This window comes from Mus caroli, chromosome 9 (genome assembly GCF_900094665.2).
Source record: "Mus caroli chromosome 9, CAROLI_EIJ_v1.1, whole genome shotgun sequence".
NCBI classification, from domain to species: domain Eukaryota; kingdom Metazoa; phylum Chordata; class Mammalia; order Rodentia; family Muridae; genus Mus; species Mus caroli.
In genome coordinates this window covers 43,145,254-43,166,891 of record NC_034578.1, presented here as the reverse complement: position 1 = coordinate 43,166,891, position 21,638 = coordinate 43,145,254, and the positions used below count along the sequence as shown (strand labels likewise).

The 21,638-nt window shown below is 48.7% G+C and overlaps 3 protein-coding genes across 4 annotated transcripts in view; all 3 read right to left on the bottom strand.

Annotated features, from left to right (window-relative positions):
• Bud13 (BUD13 homolog) overlaps positions 1-7,574 on the bottom strand; it is a 15,137-nt gene extending 7,563 nt beyond the window's left edge. The window contains exons 1-5 of the mRNA XM_021172422.2: positions 7,426-7,574; positions 4,836-4,926; positions 4,086-4,170; positions 2,713-3,525; positions 1,002-1,219 (exon numbers count right to left, since the gene is read on the bottom strand). Coding sequence (XP_021028081.1) covers positions 1,002-1,219; positions 2,713-3,525; positions 4,086-4,170; positions 4,836-4,926; positions 7,426-7,568 — 1,350 coding nt within the window. The 5' untranslated portion in view covers positions 7,569-7,574. The remainder of the gene's footprint in view (positions 1-1,001; positions 1,220-2,712; positions 3,526-4,085; positions 4,171-4,835; positions 4,927-7,425) is intronic.
• A 1,444-nt stretch (positions 7,575-9,018) lies between these two features.
• On the bottom strand, positions 9,019-17,939 carry Zpr1 (ZPR1 zinc finger). Its single transcript, XM_021172420.2, has 14 exons — positions 17,246-17,939; positions 16,975-17,136; positions 16,466-16,556; positions 15,884-15,954; positions 15,181-15,267; positions 14,778-14,900; positions 14,390-14,437; positions 14,159-14,225; positions 13,782-13,852; positions 12,919-13,008; positions 12,243-12,353; positions 10,879-10,965; positions 10,653-10,718; positions 9,019-9,584 (listed from the first exon to the last, which is right to left on the bottom strand). The coding sequence occupies exons 1-14, from the start codon at positions 17,414-17,416 to the stop codon at positions 9,450-9,452; spliced, it is 1,380 nt and encodes a 459-aa protein (XP_021028079.1). The 5' UTR covers positions 17,417-17,939; the 3' UTR covers positions 9,019-9,449.
• A 1,176-nt stretch (positions 17,940-19,115) lies between these two features.
• Apoa5 (apolipoprotein A5) overlaps positions 19,116-21,638 on the bottom strand; it is a 2,903-nt gene continuing 380 nt past the window's right edge. For both annotated transcript variants that reach the window (XM_021172621.2, XM_021172620.1), the window contains exons 2-4: positions 21,400-21,456; positions 21,212-21,311; positions 19,116-20,772 (exon numbers count right to left, since the gene is read on the bottom strand). In XM_021172621.2, the coding sequence (XP_021028280.1) occupies positions 19,806-20,772; positions 21,212-21,311; positions 21,400-21,439 (1,107 nt within the window). In that variant the 5' untranslated portion in view covers positions 21,440-21,456 and the 3' untranslated portion in view covers positions 19,116-19,805. The remainder of the gene's footprint in view (positions 20,773-21,211; positions 21,312-21,399; positions 21,457-21,638) is intronic.

Below are 21,638 nucleotides of genomic sequence, written 5' to 3'. Positions count from 1 at the left end.
GTGCAAGAGGAATACACGTGTGCAGCCTGTGCAAGAGGAATACACGTGTGCAGCCTGTGCAAGAGGAATACACGTGTGCAGCCTGTGCAAGAGGAGAGGCAACAGCAACACCATTTTGCCAGGAGACAGATAGCTGCTCCAGTGCCTGACTGTCAGCTATAACCAAACCAAAACCTCTAGTTTTAAATTCTCAGTATTGACCACAAACAGGGCTCACAACATAGAGTGGGAAATATCTAATCTCACAGAACACTTTATGGTATCAAATTTTAAAATAAACAGAAACACAAACATGGGGCACATAGAAGGGAGTAAGAATTTGCATGACTTTTCTTTAAAAAAAAAAAAAAAGATAGAGTCCCCTACAGCACAGGCTGGCTTTGAACTCACTTATGCACATTTTAAAAAGCAAAAAGCTGACATTTAGAGGAATATAGTTTCTCGTCCAATCTCACAGATACTAAGTAGCAGAAGTAGAATTTAAAGCTATTATTGGTTTCACAGGGTTCTGCACTTCTAACTGCACTTTATAATCTGTAAGCCTCAATTTACTGTTAGGAAAACAGGTGGTGCCAGCTTGTATATCAACAGGTGGGAAGAGGCAGATGAGTCAGAAGTTCAAGGCCAGCCTTGGAATACACTCAAAACAACAAAGACAAGACACTGAGATGAGACTGGTGGCATTACAAGGCTCTGAGAGGCAGCTGGGCACTCCTGATCCAAAACCAGAAATGCACAACAGTCCAAAGTCTACAACATTCTGAGCACCACTTGGGTGCAGTAGCACAGCCTTCAAACTCAACATTCTGGTTCCCAAGCTTCACTCAAGCCCAGCTAAGACGAGTTCCACCCAGGTCACCGTCAGAGAAAGTTCCAGAAATGCTTCTAACTCCAATTTCCTGTACCACTTTCTCATTCTCTGCTGGAGCCTCTGCGGTGCCTGTAAGGCCAGAAGGGAGGAGTCTCCCCAATAAAGAAAGACACAACTCCTGGAAACCTACCTTCTTGCCAGGACGGGGACTCCTTCGAGGTGGGGAGAGGTCAGAATCGGAAGATTTGGTCCTCTGTCTTCTCCGGGGTGGAGAGAGGTCGGAGTCAGAGCTCTGGCGCCTTGCTCTGTTCCGTGGTGGTGACAGATCTGAATCAGAATCCTGGTGCCCCGAATTTTTTTTTTTCCGTGGAGGAGAAAGATCTGAATCAGAGGCTTTTTGGTAGATACCTAAGTAGAAAAGAACAAACGCGTCTATGAAATCTCCTGTGTCTAAGAGAATCTAGGGATTAAAGAATGAATCAAGGATGGGTATGGTTCAGCAGTAAAATGCCTGCCTGGGATGTCAGACCTGGGTTTGGTCCTCAGCACGAGAGAGAAGGGAAGGACCATTAACTCCTTAGGAGATTGCTTAAAAGAACTTACCAAGCTGGGCACAGTGTCTTTTTAGTCATCCTATGAAATAACATGACTAACCAAAACACAGGCACAAGTGACACAGAGAAGAACAAAGGCGGGGGCTTGGTTTCCTGGCCTCCAGTGTCTGGTGACTTTGAAAAGTGTATGAGATCTCAGACACAGGCTATACTGCCATCTCTCACTGCCACCCTCTTCAGAACTGGCATCAGAAATGAGTTGGCCCCTGCAGTGTGGCAGACTGAAGACCTGGACTATATGCTGATCTCCCCAGAATCAAGAATAACAAAGTAATTTCATTTTAAGATTAAAACTATAGCTAAAACAAATGATGAAGTAAAAAAACCTTTTCTGCAGGGGCTTGTTCTAGATGGCAGTGTCACCGGTCACCTCCTGAAAAGCCACTATATAGCAGGTACTAGGTAGTAGCAACAGCCACACATTCTGACCTAGTAAATAACTCCATAGTTTTCTAGGAACCTATCAGTTAAATCCCCAGGAGATCTAAGATAAGAAATAATAAAGGGCTAGAGAGATGGCTCAGCAGTTAAGAGCACTGACTGTTCTTCCAGAGGTCCTGAGTTCAATTCCCAGCAACCACATGGTGGCTCACAACCATCTGTAATGGGATCTCATGCCCCCTTCTGGTGTGTCTGAAGAGAGCAATAGTGCACTAATATATATTAAATAAACAACTCTTAAAAAAAAAGAAAAAAAGCAGCAATCCCAGTTGTGCCATCAGTGTATGTACATGACGATTGTCAAATATCCTCAGGGCAAACTCAGGGAAGACTGGTAAGTGGAGCGAGCAGGCAAGAATCCACAGGCAACAAGTATGTTCTGCACACTCAGGCCCAACTACGCCCAACATGCGTGCCCAAACCACCTAAGGACACCGGCTACAACACTAGCAATAACGTTGTCTAAATGACACAATTTTGTGACCCTGCTGTGTCTATACATTTCTGTACATCAGTGTATTTGTGTTTATTATTACTGTATGTGTGCATGTGTGTACCTGATCGTAGGCATGTACATGCGGAGGTCAGAGGACAACTTTCAGGAGTCGATTTTCTCCGTTTACTGCAGTGGTGAAGGCAATGCTTTACCTCTGAGCCTCTGAGCCCACCCCATCTTTGCCGTTTTATGGGGAGGGCGAGTGAGCAAAAGGACATGAAACTTTCCCCCAACCCTTTTATTTTTCAACTCCCCTAAGTCTAGTCTCTCTTCTTTCAAAACTTTCCAAAAGAAACTCGTTCTTACACTCCCCAGGAAGAAGGTCCTCTTATGCATAGCCTTATGCTCACCTTTAGAATCAAGCTGTTTCTTAGCTCCAAAATGAGCCTTTGCTTGCCGTTTCCGTGGAGGAGAGAGGTCAGAGTCATGCTCGTACTTGCTGTTGGTGGAGAGTGATGGGTGAGAGGGTCCTAGCCCACTCTGGGATGCAGCCTTGCCAGGGGCTCTTTCTGCAGCTTTACTACTTTTGGCTTTGTGCAGTTCCAAATCAGGGGACTCATGATGGGCCCTCCTGAGATGCTGTGCACCTGAAGAGTCAAGAGTCCTTCTATGCTGGGCTGCAGTAGGGGAGTGGTTATGGGTCTGTCTTGGAGAAGAGGTACCTAAGGAACCATGATGGCCTCTCCTAGGAGATACGGCTGAAGAATTACGATGACACTTCCTGGGGGGAGAAGCAGCTGAGTCATGGCGGACTCTCCTGGGAGGAGATGGATCCGGGGTGTCATGACGGACTCTCCTTGGGGGAGATAGATCCGGGGTGTCATGACGAACTCTCCTGGGAGGAGATGGATCCGGGGTGTCATGACGGACTCTCCTTGGGGGAGATAGATCCGGGGTATCATGACGAACTCTCCTGGGAGGAGATGGGTCTGGGGTGTCATGACGGGCCTTCCTGGGAGAAGATGGGTCTGGGGTGTCATGACGGACTCTCCTTGGGGGAGAGAGATCCGGGGTATCATGACGAACTCTCCTGGGAGGAGATGGCTCTGGGGTGTCATGACGGGCCTTTCTGGGAGGAGATGGGTCTGGGGTGTCATGACGGACCCTCCTAGGAGGAGATGAATCTTGGTCATCGTGATGAAAATGTCCATCTTCACCATGGCCTAAACACAAGAGCAAACAGTAAGAGTCCCACAATGTGCTCTGGCCTAATGGCACAGAGGGTAACAAACCCCACTTAGGAGACAATTCTTTTGTCACCTATATATAAGAAAAGAGCAAGCACCAGGAATATTCTATAGTTAAATAGATCTCAAGAAGTAAGATTCAATCACAGTGACCTAGACTATAGACTGAGACCGTCTCAAAGGTTTAAAAAAAAGAAAGGAAGGAAAGGAAGACACAGGGGATGGAGGAGGAGATGGGAGAGCCTTGTTTATGGAAAGTCAGGAAAACAGAGAAATAGTCACAAAGTGAAAGACAAAACTCTGGCCCTGACCACGGGAGCTGTTTCATTCTAGAACCGTGGAAAGGCTGGTCTCCGGGCTCTGACAAGTCAGCCTCTAATGTTCCATGCCTTTCTTCTAAAGTCCTGACATCTTTGTCCCACCATGTTTTTCATCATCACTGACATAAAACAAAGCAAGCATTCCTCTAAGGCAGGGAAGCAGAAGGAACCCATCCAGGAAGTGAGATGTGCAGTTGTGTCACTGCTGACACTCACCTCCCAGAAGCTTCCACTTGGCACTGGAGCGGAAGGCCTCCATCTGCTTTACCTCTTCTGGACGCTCATCCACAAACTCAGCCACCTGCAGGAGTAGGGGCACTACAGCGAGGAAACCCACAGGACCCAGCCAAGGAGCACTTGTCTCAAGAACCCAGAGCCATAGCTTACAGGCAGAGAACTGCCTGCTTCTCCTTGTGATTGCATGACTGACGTCTACTGTCCATCATGAGACTATCATACCAAACAGTGCTAGCCCGAAGATCAAAATTCAAAACCATTTTCTGCTGAAAATGTATCATGTCCACACCACTGCACAGTCAAAACATTAAGTTGGAGCCAGGGGTGGTGGCACACACCTTTAATCCCAGCACTTGGGAGGCAGAGGCAGGTAGATTTCTGAGTTCAAGGCCAGCCTGGTCTACAGAGTGAGTTCCAGGATAGCCAGGGCTACACAGAGAAACCCTGTCTCGAAAAACCAAAAACCAAAAACCAAAACCAAACCAAATCAAAACAAACCAAAAAANAAAAAAAAAAAAAAAAAAAAAAAAAAAAAAAAAAAAAAAAAAAAAAAAAAAAAAAAAAAAAAAAACCCACCACATTAAGTTGGGACTGTCTGTCTGTATAAGCACCATGAAGGAAACAGTGCCACACAGCTCTCTGAGGGTCACCTCTCCCCTTGCTCAGTGTCAAGTCTGAGAAGCCTGGATCATTTCAAAGTCCTAACAAAAGTCTCCACGAGATACATACCACAGGCAAATCTCCATCCTCTTCCTCCTCCTTTTCCAGCTTAGCAGTAGAGATAGCCGCCCAGCCCACATCATCATCAACAATCCGCATTCTAGATGAGAACAATAAAAACTCAAAAAGGAAGTCATGCTGTGACACGGGCCTACCTACATTTACCTGTTGTTCTTTACAGATGGTTGTGAGCTACCATGTAGTTGCTGGGGATTGAACTCAGGACCTCTGGAAGAGTAGTCTGTACTCTGAGCCATCTCTCCAGCTCCCTACCTGTTGTTCTTTGACATTTAGAGTGTGTGCGCGTGTGTGTGTGTGACAGTGATGGTGTATATATGTGATACAGCATGTGCATATGGAGGCCAGAGGACAACTTGCAGGAGTCAGCTCTCTCCCTCCGCTATGTGGGTTCAAGGGATGGAATTCAGGTTGTCAGGCTTGTCAAGTGCAGAGAAATGTCACTGCCCCCTACTGGCTTTTAAACTTAAAGGTATGGCTCAGTGTTTGTGTGCTGTCAATTCACTCCGTCACTGTCCGCCTTTGGTAATATCAGTTTTTACAAAGGCACCCCCTTCCTTCTGCCAGACCTACTCTTCTCACTGTTAATCACGAATCTTATTTTCTTTGGGCCCTGGTTTTGAATAACTTCCTTGGACCTATCTTTCTTGCTCACTGTCTCCTACTCCCAGAGTAGAAATACCTCTACACACTCTTAGAATGCTTTCATTTGTATTTATCAGCCCATATACTCATTAAATTCTAAGTTCCAACAGCCAAGGGCTAAGGCATTCTCTTATTTATTCCCTTGTTCTTGTTGTTGTTCCCTATAGCTAGCTTTCAGCTCTCTATTCTCCAGCCCAGCCTCCCCTGTGCTGGGATTATAGACTTTTACCACCATATCCCGCTGACTAATACATTTTTTGTTCATCAAGGCCTCTTCAACACAACTGTCACAGGAGGTATTCAGCCCTCCACACCCATGGACTTCACAAGTGCAAACTCAACCAGGGGAAAAGGAATAGCCAATGTATTAAATAGGTAGACTTTCTTTAGTTACAATGGCCTATATAATGTAACTACTGGCATACTACCTAAGCTGTAGTGGGCTTTTAAGTAATCTAAGGATGATTTAAAGAGGGTGTGAATAGTTGACATGAAAATAGTGTATCATTTTGTGAAAGAGCTTCAGGAACCAGTGCCCCAATTACTGTAAGGTGGTGGCAGTCCAATAAATGTGTGCCGCACAGATGAACTGCAAGGAGGTTATTTGAAATGCCAGGAACACATGACACTGCTTTAATCACAACAACCATTTCAGACAAGTAGTAAGGTGCAAGATCACTGTAAGGGCTGGGACTTCAGGCTCAGAGAGATGAGCATCTCTTGCAATGGACCACTCAGGCTATAAGTAGCACAGCTAGGATTCTAATTCTAATCAGTATTGCTCCAAAGCTTAAACTTTCCCCCTGCATGGCATTGCCCCTTCTTCCAGGGACATCAGCCACACTGAATTCAGCACCACCTTCACTGAATGATAGGCTCATCTTAACTGGTAACACCACGAAGATTCCATCTATAAATGAGGTCATGCTCAAGCTCTAATGAAGATAAGTGTGGAAATGAGGGACTAATTCGACCCAGTTCAATGGACCATACGGTAATAATACTGTCAGACCATGATACTGCACCACAGAGAGGGTGAGCCACACTTTGTATCCTATCTAGTACTCTCTTTAAGCTGATAAGCATTTAGTAGACCTGAGAGTGGAGTGTGAGAATGGAATTAGCCCCCAGAGTTTCAACTTTCTATCCAAAATAGCACCTTTAGTAAGCTGCTAAACTTAGGGCTGCTGCTCTAAAGTCTACAAATACAGACTTTTCCTTTAGTTCTGTAGGTTGATGTTGGATCTCCTAACCCAACCTTTCCACATTCCAGTGGCCAAGTTACTAATGGACATTTCATCTGAACTCTGTCTCAGCACATCTCTTTGCAGTCTGGAAGTATAGTATTTAATATAATTGTCTGCTCCATTACAATGTTCTGAAAGCTATATGGTCAATTTTTTTAGAAAGAGGCCAGGCACATGATGTGAACTGTTCCCATTTTAGTTGTTACTGTTAGTAGTAGATGTGAGTAATAGGATATGGGTCTTTGATTCCAGATCAGTTCCTGGCACTTTGGAACCCTCAGAAAGAGATTTTTGGATCTTGAATGAAAGAAAGAAATAAAGAAAGAAGAGGGAAGGGAGAAAGAAGGAAAGAATGAGAAGGGAAGGGAGAAAGAGAGAAATAAAATGAGAAAGAAAAAGGTTTGAATCAGCTTTGATATTCTTGGACACGACTTTCAATCTGTACCTAGAACGACGTAAGCTACAAACGCGGGGAGAGAGTGAGTTAAGTTCTAGCTGCCTTTAACACAAGGAAGGCGCTGCTCAGAGGCTGAGGTCTGGGCTGCCAGTGGCAGCTACAAGCCCGCCCCGGGGCAGTGGAGCGGGGCCTGAGCTCGGGCCGGGGTCGGCAGCACCGCGCGGGCCAGGACGAGGAAGAGCTGCGGCCGAGGGCGCCACCGGGCAGCGCGACACCCCACCGGTCCACTCACCCCTTGCCGCCAGCGCCTCCAGGCTTCGGCCGTTTTTTGCGCCGCTTGCGACCGGCCTCGGGACCTCCTTCCAAGCCACCATCGGTCCCAGACAAGTAACGCTTCAGATACTCAGCTTTGGTGAGTGGCGGAGCTGCCGCCATGGCAGCGGCGAGGGCGGAGCAACAGCTCGGCGTGGGGGACAAAATTCTTCAACGCGAAACGGTAGGGGTGGAGCCAGAAGCGGAAGCTTTAAGACGGGGACTTTTTGAACTGTTGGGCTGAAAGGCGTGAACCTTGGCAGGCTCCGGGGAAGCGTGCGTACATCTCGGGCTGGCTGTGCTTTCCTGAGACGACGCATCGGTGCAACAGCCTGCAGCCCATGCTGTCTCAGCTGAGAAGCCACAGGCCGATGTAACATGATCCTACCCTGGCAGCGTCAGCGCCAGAGTAAGAACACCTGTATGAATGTGGGACTTACCATAGCTGTACCACTAGGGGCACATTCTTGAGCAGCGTTTTAATAATGGACGCTGTACCAAACGTTTCAATTTCAATCACTTTTATTGGTATAAATACCTTTTGGTTGGAAGTCTGCTGGAAGAGGCTTCCGGGTACCATTTAGGGGAAGTCAAACTTGTGACTATGAAAGTTTGATAGGTTTTTATCAAACCTGTACTGACCCTCTCACCTTTGGTATTGTCTTCCGAAAAAATGATATAAACTCTTCCCAGTGAAATGGATTCCTGGTCAGTGTGGCAAAGAAAACCAGGAAGATTCTGGAGTTTCTTCTATAAAGGCTTAAGTGTTTTATGACTTCTCACTTAACCCTCACCATTTTTTTTCTTTCATCCAGCACCGAGGATTAAACCCAAGGCCTTTTGCACATGGTATGCAGGAGTTCTATAGCAGAACTACATCCCCACTCTTTTGAATGTTGAAGATCTAAATTGCCTAGGCTGCCCCTGAATTTGTTACCCTTCCTCCTCAGCCTCTCCAGTAGCTGGACTATTTACACCATGACCCAGCCTTCAGTTTTATTAGCCTCCTTTATAGATAACAAGAACTTTCCGGTAAGTACAGGAACCCACACATCTTCATACTGCCTGGCTCTAATTTTTGCTAGCAGAGGCCAAACAAGGATGGTGCAGGTTATCCAGTTTGAATTTGTTTTGTCTTGAATCAGGGTTTTTCTGTGTAGCCCAGGCTGTCCTGGAACTTCCTCTGTAGACCAAATTGGCTTCAAACTCAGAGAACCACCTGCCTCTGCTGGGATTAAAGGTGTATGCCACCCTGCTTTCCAGACTGCTTTAAGCTGCATGAGAACAGCTAGACTCCACACAGGTATACCTGGCTCAGAACAGACAGGATGACCTACTGGAGTGAATCAAATGCTGCCTCTGACAGCAGCCACCTCAAGAAAGATTTGCTTGGGAAACTTAAACTGGTTTTTCCTTCCTCATTTCTTTTCATGAAGAAAGAATCTCACTGCATGGCCCAAGCTGTCCTCAGTCTCCTCGGAGCTGGGGCTGCAGGTGTGACTCAGTGTGACCCAGCTTAGGCTGCTGGCCTCTAGCACATGGTAATCAGTAAGGACATGAACGCAGAGGCGGGTGTCGTTTAAAGGCCATCACTTTAATGTAGCGTCTTCACCTGTACCTGCTCGGCCCCTCCATCATCCTTCCCTGCTAAGAGTCAGTACTTCACATGCCCAGAGCCAGCAGAAACTTGTATTTCACTTCCCCAGACTTCAAAGGTCCAGTACTGGAGGTCAGAGAGCTGACAAGCAAAAGGTGATGGCAGACCGCCTGGTGTTTCTGGGATTCTTCTCACGCCGACTTAAAAACTCCAAAAGAAGGTCAAGGAGCACAGTAGGGCTGCAGCTGCTTCGTCAGTCAGCTGCTAACCTTGGGTGCTTACATTTCTAACTCAAGTGGTAACCTCTTCACCATGGACGAGGGCTTGAGCACTCCTCGTCAGTTCCCAACAGTAACATAACCCTGCAGTGTGAGTGGCACTGTAGCTGGCCAGTGAGCTGGCCACTGCTACCGCTGTGGGGCCAGGCCCGCCTCATAGCCCTCTGTCTTCATGTCATTGAGCCCGAGCTCCTCATTTTGGTCAAAGGTGCGCTTGTACCGCTCGACCTTCATCTCTGGATCGTCTTCAGGTGCATACACATTCTGCAGGGCCAAGAGCAGATAGACGTCTGGTCAGCGCCTGTGCAGCCCGCCATCCCCTCCCACGGCTGACTCTCAACCTCCGAAGAAGTGCACAGGATTTGTAGGGTCTCTAGAGCCCACGGCTACAGTCTGCAAGAGTGTGTGTGTGTTTGTGTGTGTGTGTGTGTGTATACTAGTATCAAACCCAAGCCCCTGTACATGCATACAAGTGTTTAACCCCCAGTTCTAAGTACTTTTATATATGGGCCTTCCTATAAAAAAATGTAGCCAAAGTTGGTGATTGCTTATAATCTCAGCACTCTGGAGATTGAGGCAGAAAGATTACAGATTTAAAGCCAGCCAGGCTACATAACAAAGACTTGTCTCAAAAAAAAAAAGAGGTTTTGGGGGAGGGGGACCACAACGGTCATAATTATGTGAAAAACTAGGCCAGTTTTGCCAGGCCCATCAGCACTCATTAATACTAAAGTAAGGAGGAGGTCCCAGGTTCAACACAATTTTGCTGCAGTTTTATATGTATCAATTGCCAGATGTTTGCTTGCCCGTTCAGCCTAACACCTCTTGGCTTTTCTGGCCTGCCCTCTGGCCAGGTTCCTATTGCTCCTTACTTCACAGTCAGATGCAGAACGGAAGCTCCAGTGCTGAGGGTGAGAACAAGAACAAGACGAGCAGACCCAGGAAGAGAAGAGCCTACTTTCTTATATATTCACTCTGTACCTAGGGCACTGAGCACGCTAGCCAGGGAAACAGTTACTCTTGGCTTTTTGTTCACATTATTTTATCTTAAGAGTCTTAAAAATCGCACAGGCTGGTCTTAAACTTTCCATTTTCATGGCCTTCTGAGGACCTATGATTGCAGGCCTGAGCTAGGTATGGTCTATCTACCTTTTGTTACACACACTTGGAGTCCCACTAACACCACCTTCCCCCTTCTTCCTTACCTTCCAAGTCCTGCCCAAGGCCCCAATTGAAGACTTAGCAAGGCTTTCCTTGTTAAGGGCTATCATGCAAATTCTATGAAGTTCCGAAAATATATCTCCATAGAACCACCAGGAAGGCCTAACTTACCTGCAGGTAACTGTTTCCTGCTGGGTCATCCATGATAAAGTGGGCCTTCATCTTGCCCTCGATGATCTACAGGAGAGAGGAGGACTTAGCAGGTAACTCTTACAAAGATCCTGGAAGGAAGAGGCTATGGCTGCGAGACGAGAGCCAATCCAGTTTACAAGGTGCAGTTCCCAAAAGTTTAAAGAAAGGGAAATTGGGATTGCAGAAATGGCCTGGGTCCACTTACCTGGCCCACCTTCTGGCTAAACTCCTGCAGTTTCTCTGCCTGGCCAGGATTAGAGCTGTCGCCCAATGTGAATGGGTTCTTGGTTACCTGTAACACAACAGCTGGGTTACTACAACACCGACGGTATGGGTCAACCTCAACCTCAAACCGGGGATGGGGAGCAGTGGACTCCCAGTGGGAGAAGCCTGGTCTCCATGTCCCACAACGCCTTGCTGACTTAGGGGAGGGGAGGAGGGTGGCCCGAGAACAGGACAGGAGAAGATGTCTATGAGACTGCTTTGCCAAGAAGGAAACTGGCAGTAGGGGCTGGAATCCAGTAGCGTTCTTACAGTATCTAATCCCAATATGGAAAAGAAATGCAATGTACAATTCACAAAGAAAAGCCAGGCAGTTACTTGGCCTGCAGTGCCAGCACATGGCAGGCTGAGGCCGGGAGGTGGCAGGGGTGTGTGTGTGTATGTGTGTGTGTGTGGTTACCTCAAGGCTAGCCTCAATTATATCACAAAGCCATCTCTCAAATAAATAAAATAAACACATTTATAAGATCTAATATAATTTTGCACTACTGTTTAGGAAATACCGACAAGAAAAGTCTCCACATATTCACTACAGATGTCAAAAAGACCCCCTTCTATTTTGTAATGAGGTAAATGACTTAAGATCACAAAATAACTACACTGGCCCACTGCTAGCTTTGAGAATTTCCATTAAAAATTCCTATAACTGCTGGGCAGTGGTGGCACACACCTTTAATCCCAGCACTTGGGAGGCAGAGGCAGGTGGATTTCTGAGTTCGAGGCCAGCCTGGTCTACAGAGTGAGTTTCAGGACAGTCAAGGCTACACAGAGAAACCCTGTCTCGAAAAACCAAACCAAACCAAACCAAACCAAACCAACCAAACAAACAAACAAACTCCTATAACTAATTTCTCTTCCTTCTCTTCATAATTGATACTCAAATCTCTTGAACGAGCTTTTGGGTTTTTTTGTTTGTTTGTTTGGTTTTGGTTTTGGTTTTTCAAGACAGGGTTTCCCTGTGTAGCCCTGGCTGTCCTGGAACTCACTTTGTAGACCAGGCTGGCCTCAAACTCAGAAATCTGCCTGCCTTTGCCTCCAGAGTACCGGCATTATAGGTGTGCGCCACCACACCTGGCTTGAACCAGCTTTAAGGCAAAGAAATCCCCAGTTATAAGTGACAAAATAGAATTTGTTTTTGGTAGGAGGCATTTGAGATAGGGTCTCAGGTGTCCTCAAATCCGGTCTTCTTGCCCCAGCTTCTCAAGTGCCATCATACCCGGACAAAGGACGTTACCCCTTCCCCTGCCAAACTGCTAACAGAAGCGATACAGCACACTCTGCACTCACCAATTCTCGGATGTCTTTCAGCAGTCCTTCTAGAGTGGTGAACTTGCCCCCAAGTACAGCCATTCCCAGTTCAAACTCGAGCTCTGGGATTTCCACACTACAGGTCTCAGACTATAAGACAATAGGTCACATTTACAATTAAATCACTGGATGGCAGCATAGCTTCATCCAAGAGCCCTTGTCTAGTATTACCAGAGGTCCCAGGTTCAATCCATAGCACTAGACAGATGGACAGACATACAGAGAGACAAACTGATTTAAAACTAGGAACAAAGAAAGCCAACCAAATTAATAAACCAGTGACAGTTTGAAGACAAAGTTAGAATGTTAGTTTACTCTTAATACCTGGCTAAAGCCAGGGTCTCACTCCCCCATCTGAACTAACACGAAGTTAGCATGACAAACGGAAACTGAGTCACACCTACAAGCTATTGTACCTTGTCTAGGGTCAGAGAAGAGCCCATATAGCCAATAGAAACTAAAAGACAGCCAAGTCATTGCTCAGAAAGACTAGGGGCCACCCTCTGAGTCTGTACTCCCAGTCACGGAAAAAGCCTCCTGGGGTCCCTCAAGCCCAGGGGAGTTACCGGGTTCCTTGTGTTCTTAAGCACTAAAATGATCACTTCCTCTAGACTGAAGCAGCTATATGACAACAGCTATTTTCCAAGTAGGCTACCTTGAGGAGGTCTCTGGTCATGTCTGAGGGATCTGTGATGTGGAGGGTGATCCTGGTACCCAAAGGTTCCACAGCTCCTCCGGACTTCACCTGTGGAAATGACGGTCAGGAGCAGCTCCAGAGAAGACCCCTGGCCTCACCTGCTGCCACAAAGACTTGGGCTTTATGGAGGCTCCCACCACCAGCTTCCCCTGACGGAAGCTCCTAATCCAGCAAGGGCATCAGTGACGGGAACAGAAACCATCAAGAGTCCACAGAACACTGCTCAGCCCTGGTGGCATGCCAACTTTAGGCAATTGCCAAGAAACCCTGAATATACCTTAAAAAGAAAAAAAAAAAAACCCCGAGACTGTCAGAGGATGAAAGAGGCTTGTAAGCATTTCAGTCCATCCCTGCATTTGCTGTCATAGTCTAGGAGTTTAGTCAGGGCTGGGACATAGCTCACTAACAGCGCTCTTGCCTCGTCTGCATGAGGCCCCAGGTTTGCTGTCCACTGTGTCCCCATAACTTAAGTTCAATCAGCTTATGCTCGATACACTTAGGAAGGAAGGCTTACAACCTCCACAGCAGCCACCAAATCCATTCCCGACAGCTCCCCTGAGTTCTTCACTGAGTCACACTCTGTCCAACCTTCAGCCTTCTGAGCAACCACAGCCCCTTCCACAAGGTCAGTTTTCCATCCATCTTGCAATCTCGTATTTCCAACTTCTCTCTAGGCTAATTCTCAGCTCCTTCAGTGGCTCCTCCCCAGCACTAAGCCCCCAAAAGACCCAAATACAGCTGATGCCCATCCTCAAGTAGATCCAGGAAGCTGGCAGACTGCTACAAAGGCGTTGCCCCTATGCCAATCTTCTCCCACCCACCTCATTAGTCCGATGCCCACAATTCTCACAGTTGGTGGCCATGATGATAACCTCTTTAAAGTGGGGGATTTCTGGAAGATGGAGTTAAAGAAGTCTATCTGCTTCAAGGAGAACCCCCCCTCCAAGGAAAAGCAAAGCCAAGTCCCACACAAACAGATGCAGTACCCAAGACTACAATAAACGGGCCTTGTGCTCACAAACACGGAGACCTGGCCACACTCAGAAGCCAAAGTATGCAGTATGTAGCTTCATTAAAGGTTCATCCTCACCACTGAGGATAAAGCACTGGCTTTCCCTGAAGGGAAGGCTCCCGTCTGTAATATAACGTTCATGCCCGAGTCAGCTGAAGAGCAACCCAATTGCCTGCTGAAAGATACGGACAAGCTTCATGTTGGTCTGAGCTGGAGCATTGCATTCTGGGCAGTTAGTGTTGAACTGGAGCACCTAGGACATAATACAAGGGCACAGACTGAACATCCCCACCCCTTCGAGCAGAAGACACCCCGCGGGTGGTCACCCATGTGAGCTGTGACAGTGACACACCGGACATTTGTCAGTCTCAACCCACAACTCCACTGTGGTCTTCAAAGGGAGCCAGCACCACTCACTTCGTTTCTAAGGTCTTCCTCTTCCGCCTTCTCCTCTGGTGCTTCTGCCTGAAAGAACAGAAACCACAAGTTGGCAGATAGACCTCAGCCTACAGTAGACCCCTGCCCTACTTAAAGAGGGAGAGAATGCCTTTGTTCCCTGTAAGGTACCAACGGAAACCTCAAAGGACAGATGGATAGAGAAGCCAAAGCAAATCCCCAGACAAGAAAAAGACAGGGCTCAAGGCTGGGTTCCTGTGACTGACACCTGCTTTGTGAGTGCGATAAAAGGCCGTGACAGGATGCACTGGATGATGGTGGCAGCAATAGCAAAGTGACTTTAGTGACTTCAGGACCCAGAACACAGGGCAACCCCAGAGCATCCCTCTGACTTAATCAGTCCACTTACTTGGAGCCCCAGCATCTCAGCTTGCTGTGGGGTTCGCTCATAGTATGTGATCACCAAGGCATTATCTTTCTGGGGAGCATGTGGGTTTTCTACAAAGCTGTTTCCCGAGGGATCATCAATGATCTAACAGATAAGAGAGGAGAGAGTAAAATAAACCATGCATAACTTCCATCCAGCGCTAGAACACACTAGAAAAATCCTGGTCCATTTTTTTATTTTTAGGTTGGGCTTCAGCATAGCCTAGCCTGGCCTATAGCGTGCTATCAAGTCAAGGATGAGTCCAAACTCTTGATCTTCTTGCCTCTTCCACTTGCCAAGCTCCATGGTTACCGGCATCAGTCAGTGTCAAGGGATGCTCCCCTCCTCCTTACACTGAAAGCGGCTGCAGTAGCCCAGTACTTACCAGTGTGAAAGGGGAAGCCATTTGCTTTAGGTCCTTTAGTTTGCCAATGAACTCATCAATTCTTTCTGCGATGGCACCTTCTACTGCCTGCCAGGAACAGAATGAAAACTGCAGACTTGGCAGTACACCCCACACCCCAACCCTCCGACGGCCACATCCCTCCAGTCAGATCCTTAACATCCACTTATACTGGGAGCACAGGGACCCGAATTTCATAGTGAGACACAAGAAGCTCATCTGAAGTTTATAAACGATGCCGGGGGTTAGGAGGTGGGCTTATTTTCTTATTTATTATTCCACTGCACTGTAGCTTCGTCTCCATGGGGAACTGTTGCTTCTGGCTCACAAAGGTATCTGCCATCACATTTACATCTTACATCACACGGGCACATAACACATAATTAAAAAGAAATTCCTTTAAAAATCCAAAATTCTGTTATGCCTCTCTAGCCAGTTAGAGACAGACAGCAGCAATGTGCAATGACATTATTTCTCTAATAATAAGTACAGATGTAAAAGAATCCTCAGGAAGCTGTAGATAAGCCAAAGACTCTTCCAAGGTCATGTGACATTATCTGAAGTGCGGGAGGGCACACCGCGACACGGGCTGGGGACAGCACAACATGGAGAACTAGCTCCTTTATGTGCTCAATCAAAAAGTCCCCCAACATTTGGTCTGATAGTTTGACTCATCCCTACTCACCCGTCGTGTGGGCTGATCCTGTTCCAGGCCAGAGATCGCGCGGCTGATGAGTCCTTCAACAGTGGTCAGAGCTTGTGGTGAATGAAACATGAGACAAGTGAGTGCTAACGTGCTATCACTTGTCTGCGTGACCCTCAGCACTTTCCCTGAACTCTGCAGGCCTCCTTCTCCTCATCTATAAAGCTCTAAACTAAGCACACCGTGGTCTGTCTGACTACTGGACTCTTAAGAGATTTAACTAGACGGGCAGTGGTGGCGCAGGCCTTTGATCCCAGCACTTGGGAGGCAGAGGCAGGCGGATTTCCGAGTTCGGGGCCAGCCTGGTCTACAGAGTGAGTTCCAGGACAGCCAGAGCTACACAGGGAAACCCTAAAAACCAACAAAAAAAAAAAAAAAAAAAGAGAGAGAGAGAGATTTAACTATAACTTTCTACTCACATTAAAACATGAAAATCCACTATAATTAAATGGCCAAACACAAGCCACTAGGCGTGACCTGGACCAGGCTTTGCAAGAAAATAGGAAACATTTCAGCAAGGTGTGAACGGCTCACACACCTCACACACCTGATCTTAAAACTCACCTCCCTTCTGGCTGAAAGCTGGAATCTCAAAATCCAGCTCGGGGATCCTTGTGGTGGCAGAGTCTGTCTTTACCACTTCTCTGTTCATGTCCTGGACAGAAAGCAAACCGTTCTAGCTGAAGAGGTCAGCAATAAAGCTTGGGAAATAACCAGACCATCTCTCCATCAGATGCCAACCCAGATCTTTCTTCTTCCCGCCTTCCATTCAGAAGAGTCCAAACTACTTCAGGATCGTACACATGGTGTCAGCCTGACTACCCAGAAGGTAAGAACACCACCCATAAAGCCCAGCTCTCCCACATAAATCCCATCACTCCCACAAAATTCGCAAAGCACGTTCACCACTCAAAGCAGCAGAACAGAGGCCAGCACCACCGACACCACTGTCAAAGGAGGACACTAAGGGCTTGGGACAGGTCTGGTGAAGGGCCGATGGTCCGATTGGGGGCTCTGGCCCCCAATGCTCTCTCTCTGAAACCGTGGGGGTACCTTCTCTAGTCTGCGCTCACCTCTTGGCTTCTCACGGTCAAGGTGTAGCGCACTCCCTGGTCCTGGATCCTGCCTGCAGACTGGATCTCCGTGTTGTTCCAGCCACAGTGCTCGCAGGAAAAGGAGCTCACGATGATTTCTCTAAAGAATGGAATCTTGGTGAGCAGAAGTCGCGTCGTGCCCTAGAGAAGCAGAAGCGGCGTTGGGGAGAATGACTTCAGCTTGTTTACACCCTGTATGCCAGAGCTGCCTCTGGCTGCAGGCTGGGTGGTCCCCCGGGCTCAGACTCACGTTCCGGTAACAGTTCATGCACAGTGACTCGATCTCGGTAGGCTGTTGTTCCTCATCCTCGGCGTTGAGGGGCCGGAACAAAGGCCCGGTGGCTGGTGACGCAGCCGCAGCGGGCGAGGGCCCGACGGCGGCCCCCGGGTGTCCCGGCTGCACAGCCCCGCTGGCAGACATTTCCCCACGCGTTGCTCCCGCGGCGGCTTCCGGCTTCCGCGGCCCCTGCGACCTCACTTCCTCCAGCCGCTGTTCCCGCCCCCTTCTTAAAGAGGCCGCAGACCTTGCGCTTCCTAGATCAGTCTCTGACAAAGTCTTCCGATTCCTGGACTGCACTTCCGTAGCTAGATAAGACCCACACTGGGCTGGAGTGATGGCTCAGCGGGTAAGATCCTGAGTTCAAATCCCAACAATCACATGGTGGCTCACAACCATTCATAATGGGATCTGACGCCCTCTTCTGGTGTGTCTGAAGGCAGCTACTCTGATCCAATTCAGTGTGTAGCTTGCTAGTTGTGGCTCCTCTATACAGGTAGCCTGTTTGTCCCCAGGACCTCAGGTCTATGTAAAATGCCCTGGGACAAGGGTACCGGCTTGCTTTGGAATCCCCTAGGCAGTGCCCTCAAAACTGTGGCCACGGGCTGATGAGATGGCTCAGTGGGTAAGAGCACCTGACTGTTCTTCCAAAGGTCTAAAGTTCCGAGTTCAAATCCCAGCAACCACATGATGGCTCACAACCATTTGTAACCAGATCTGACTCCCTCTTCTGGATCGTCTGAAAACAGCTACAGTGTAGTTACATACAACAAATAAAATAAATTTAAAAAAAAAAAAAAGAAAGAAAGAAAAAACTGTGGCCAGACCTTGCCTGGGTCCTCGCTCCTGTTATCCAGCTTCTCCCCTCCCTGACTCTCTTTCCCCCAGCTCGTCACTTCTGTCCTTTTAAACACTGCCTCTAACTATAAATACAATGCTCTTCTTTTTACTGCTTCTCATCCCCCACCCCCACCCCCACCACCGCATTCGCTGTCTTAATCTCTCCCTGTTTTCTAACAAAACACCCTACTTTATCGGGTTCTTTCAAATTTCCTTTCTAGCACTTCCTCTCTAAGTCTTAGACCACAACCCAGTCCCATGGCTGAAACTGGCTCTATCTACAGGATTGAGGGTAACAAGGGTGTGGTTGAGTGGAGCGCAGCTTCACAGAGGATCTGTAGTGGGGAGGTATCAAGCATCCTGTGCAGAGCAGGCTGAGCTGGGAAGAAAGGGTGCTGAGCTGGGCTTTCCTTCCCCACCCCTGTCCTGTTTCACTGGGTCCCTGGGGATCTTTGATATCTGAGTGAGTGTGTATACGAAAGAGAGTTAAGAGTTCTTAGGTCTCTGAGCATGTTGTTAACCCTAGTACTTAGGAGACAGAGGCAAGTAGATCTCTATTAATGTGAGGCTAACCTGATCTACATAATGTATTCCAGGCCAGCAAATACTCTGTAGTGAGATCTGTCTCAAAGAGAGAGTTTTTATCAATCCCAAGAAGAGGGTCAAGCAGGCATGAGGAATCTGGAACACGGAACCAAGGGTGAGGGGATCCTTCAGGGATTTCAGGGAAAGCATGCTTCTCCATCACAGCATCCACGCTGTCCTGTGATCCACAGACTGTGGAACAAGACAGCCTCCTCCCCACGCCACCCCATCAAACGTCACAGCCATTGTCTAGCCAGGAGTCCTACGGCAGAACTCGCCCAGAGTGGACCAAGAATGGAAAAGAGACAGAAAGAGCAAGTGAGGGGTACAAGTGGATGGTGGGTGTGTTCTGAGACAGGGGAAATGAAACAATTGCTCTCAGACATGGTCCAATGAGAGTCACACCAGACCAACAACATTCCATCATGAGCATCTATTTCATTCCAACCAAAAGTCCGTTCCTCCCTGAGAGTCAGGAGGTAGGGACTGTATGATGAGGAAGGCACACAGTTTGTTCTGTACAGGATTTTTTTTTAGAAGCCCTCCTTCACCGTGTGGATGGCTCAGTTCCTTATCTGGATTCAGAGTTCTCTAAGGAAATAGGGGCTCTGCCCCTCCCATCACTGGACCCACCAGCAGGACCACTGGCAGGGACGTACACACTCCACTACATGTTCTCTGCATCATGCTCTCCTCCTGCTCCCTTCCAACAAAAGCTCTCATGACAACCCTGGGGAGACAGGAGTTCCTCTCCGTGGACCAACTGTAACAGCCAGCACCAGGCTGCGAGAATTAATAGGAGCCCAACTCCAGGTTGTAGTGGCATGGGTTTCCAGCACGGTCAAGCACTGGCTTGTGGTCAGTCACCCCACACACCATCTCCCACTCCCATCACCTCACTCTTGCTACCTAGGATTTCCAAATGAGTACCAGAAGCTGGGTTTGCAAAGCCTACTGAATGTAATGCCCCTGAGTGGGGGAGTTGAGGAGGCTGGGTAGGTTGGGACAGCAGCACCTTTGGTGGCCCCACCTATAGTGTGCAGGACCCTCCACCCTCTGCCTAATAGACCATGCTAGCGGCTCAGGGTCCAGACAATGAGCTGGAGGGTTAACCCGAGTGACCCTCAGGGTCACTCAAATGACTATGGTCCTGGTCACGAAGGCCATAGGCGATGTCTTCCCACAGGTCATCCAGTCGGCTCTGCAGTCTGCTCAGGGCCTTATTACTGTCTGAGTGTCCCAGCTCAGGAGCGAAGGCGCTGTGGCTAGGCGGGGGTGGTGCTAGCTGGTGCTGAATTTCCTCTGTCTCCTGGTCAATGGCCTGAGTAAATGCAGCGATCTGCAGGTAGGTGTCATGCCGAAAAGCCTGCAGTCTCTGGCGGACCTCCTCCGAGAGAGCCTGAGGATCCAGGGAGTCTCCATCTTCTGCCCCATCTGTGCTGACTCGGATGAAGGCACTGAGCTCATCGCGCAGCTGGTCCAGGTTGCGTTGGATGCTGGTGTGCAGGTCCTTTGCCTTACGTGTGAGTTTGTGGGACAGGGTCTGCACGCAGCGACTGAGTCGCGCGGGGCTGGCAGCTGCGTGAGGAGCGACACTGCGGTGCAGCTCCTGCACGTGGTGCCCAATTCCAGTCACCAAGCGTTCTGCGTAAGGGTGGAAGAGCTCTTTGACTCGGTCGGTATGGTGCAGCACTCGACTCTGCATGTCCTGCAGCAGGTTCAGCGCCTCGTCCACGCCCCCCAGGAGCTGAGCCTTGGTGTCTTCTCCCACCACGCGCAGCTGCTCTTGCAGCTCCTGCACACTCAGGCCCACCTGCTCCATCAGCTCAGCCGTGTAGGGTTTCAACTGCTGCCTCAGGCCCTCCAAGTTCCAGCCTACCTGCTGGTGCTTCGCAGCCATGTAGGGCTCCAGGCGCGCGCTCACTTCCCCCAGCTCCTGCTGCAGCTGTTTCCGAATGCCTTCTGGGTCCTGGGCCAGTAGAGGAGGCTCCTTCCCAGGCCCTCTCAAGGGTCCCAGCTTTTCTAGGTAATTGTTCATATTGTAGAGGTCTTGCTCGAAGCTGCCTTTCAGGTTCCTGGAGAAGGAGAAAGACAGAAAATCAGGCCAATAGACTGCTGGCATTGAAATCTCCCTTTCCCCAAAGCTGTGGGACACCAATATTTTGCAGAAGCCAGGACAGGAGGAGTGGCCCCAGAGCCTGGTCTTTAGTCCTGACTCCAGCCGACTTCATTGTTACATTCAGAACACAAAATGGCATTCGGTCTTACAATACCATCCAAGAAGGTGTCACACACACGCCAAGATTCACACCATCTTGTCATTCTGTGGCATGCTAATCTCAGATGCCATGGGCAGGAGAGACTTGGACAGAGGGTGCCCAAGATGACTGAGATGTGTTTGGTTCTATAGGCAGGGCTGGCTCCTTCAGCTTCCGTGTTAACCACAGAGTCAAGGGATCACCCCACAGTAGGGCTGTCTCGTGCCCTCAGCACAGCCTTGCCCAGGCTACTTACTCCTGTGCCAGCTTCTGTGGCTGGCCCATCATGCCTTTGCTCCAACTGTTCTGACTGAAGTAGTCCCAGAGGCTCTTCCTTGCCTGAATGCTTGCGAACACTGCAGAGAAAGATGAGACAGTTAAGGGCCAGGCCCCTCAGCCCATCCTCCATCCCAAGCCCACACTGCAATGGGCCAGAAGACCCACCTGAGAGGAGGGCGAGGGCCCAAGTGATGACTGCAGCCATGCTTTCCACGATGACCCCTGAGAAGGAAGGTAGGTGGAGGCTTGATCAGGAGGAGAGGCAAAGCCAGGGACTAGATCTAGGAAGCCTGGTCTAGGGGATGCCTGCCCCAAATCCCGTTAACCCTTCCCCAGTGTGTAGGTAACATCATGTCAAAAGCTCCAGAGACCTGAACTAGGCTCTTTCGGGGACTGGGGGGGGG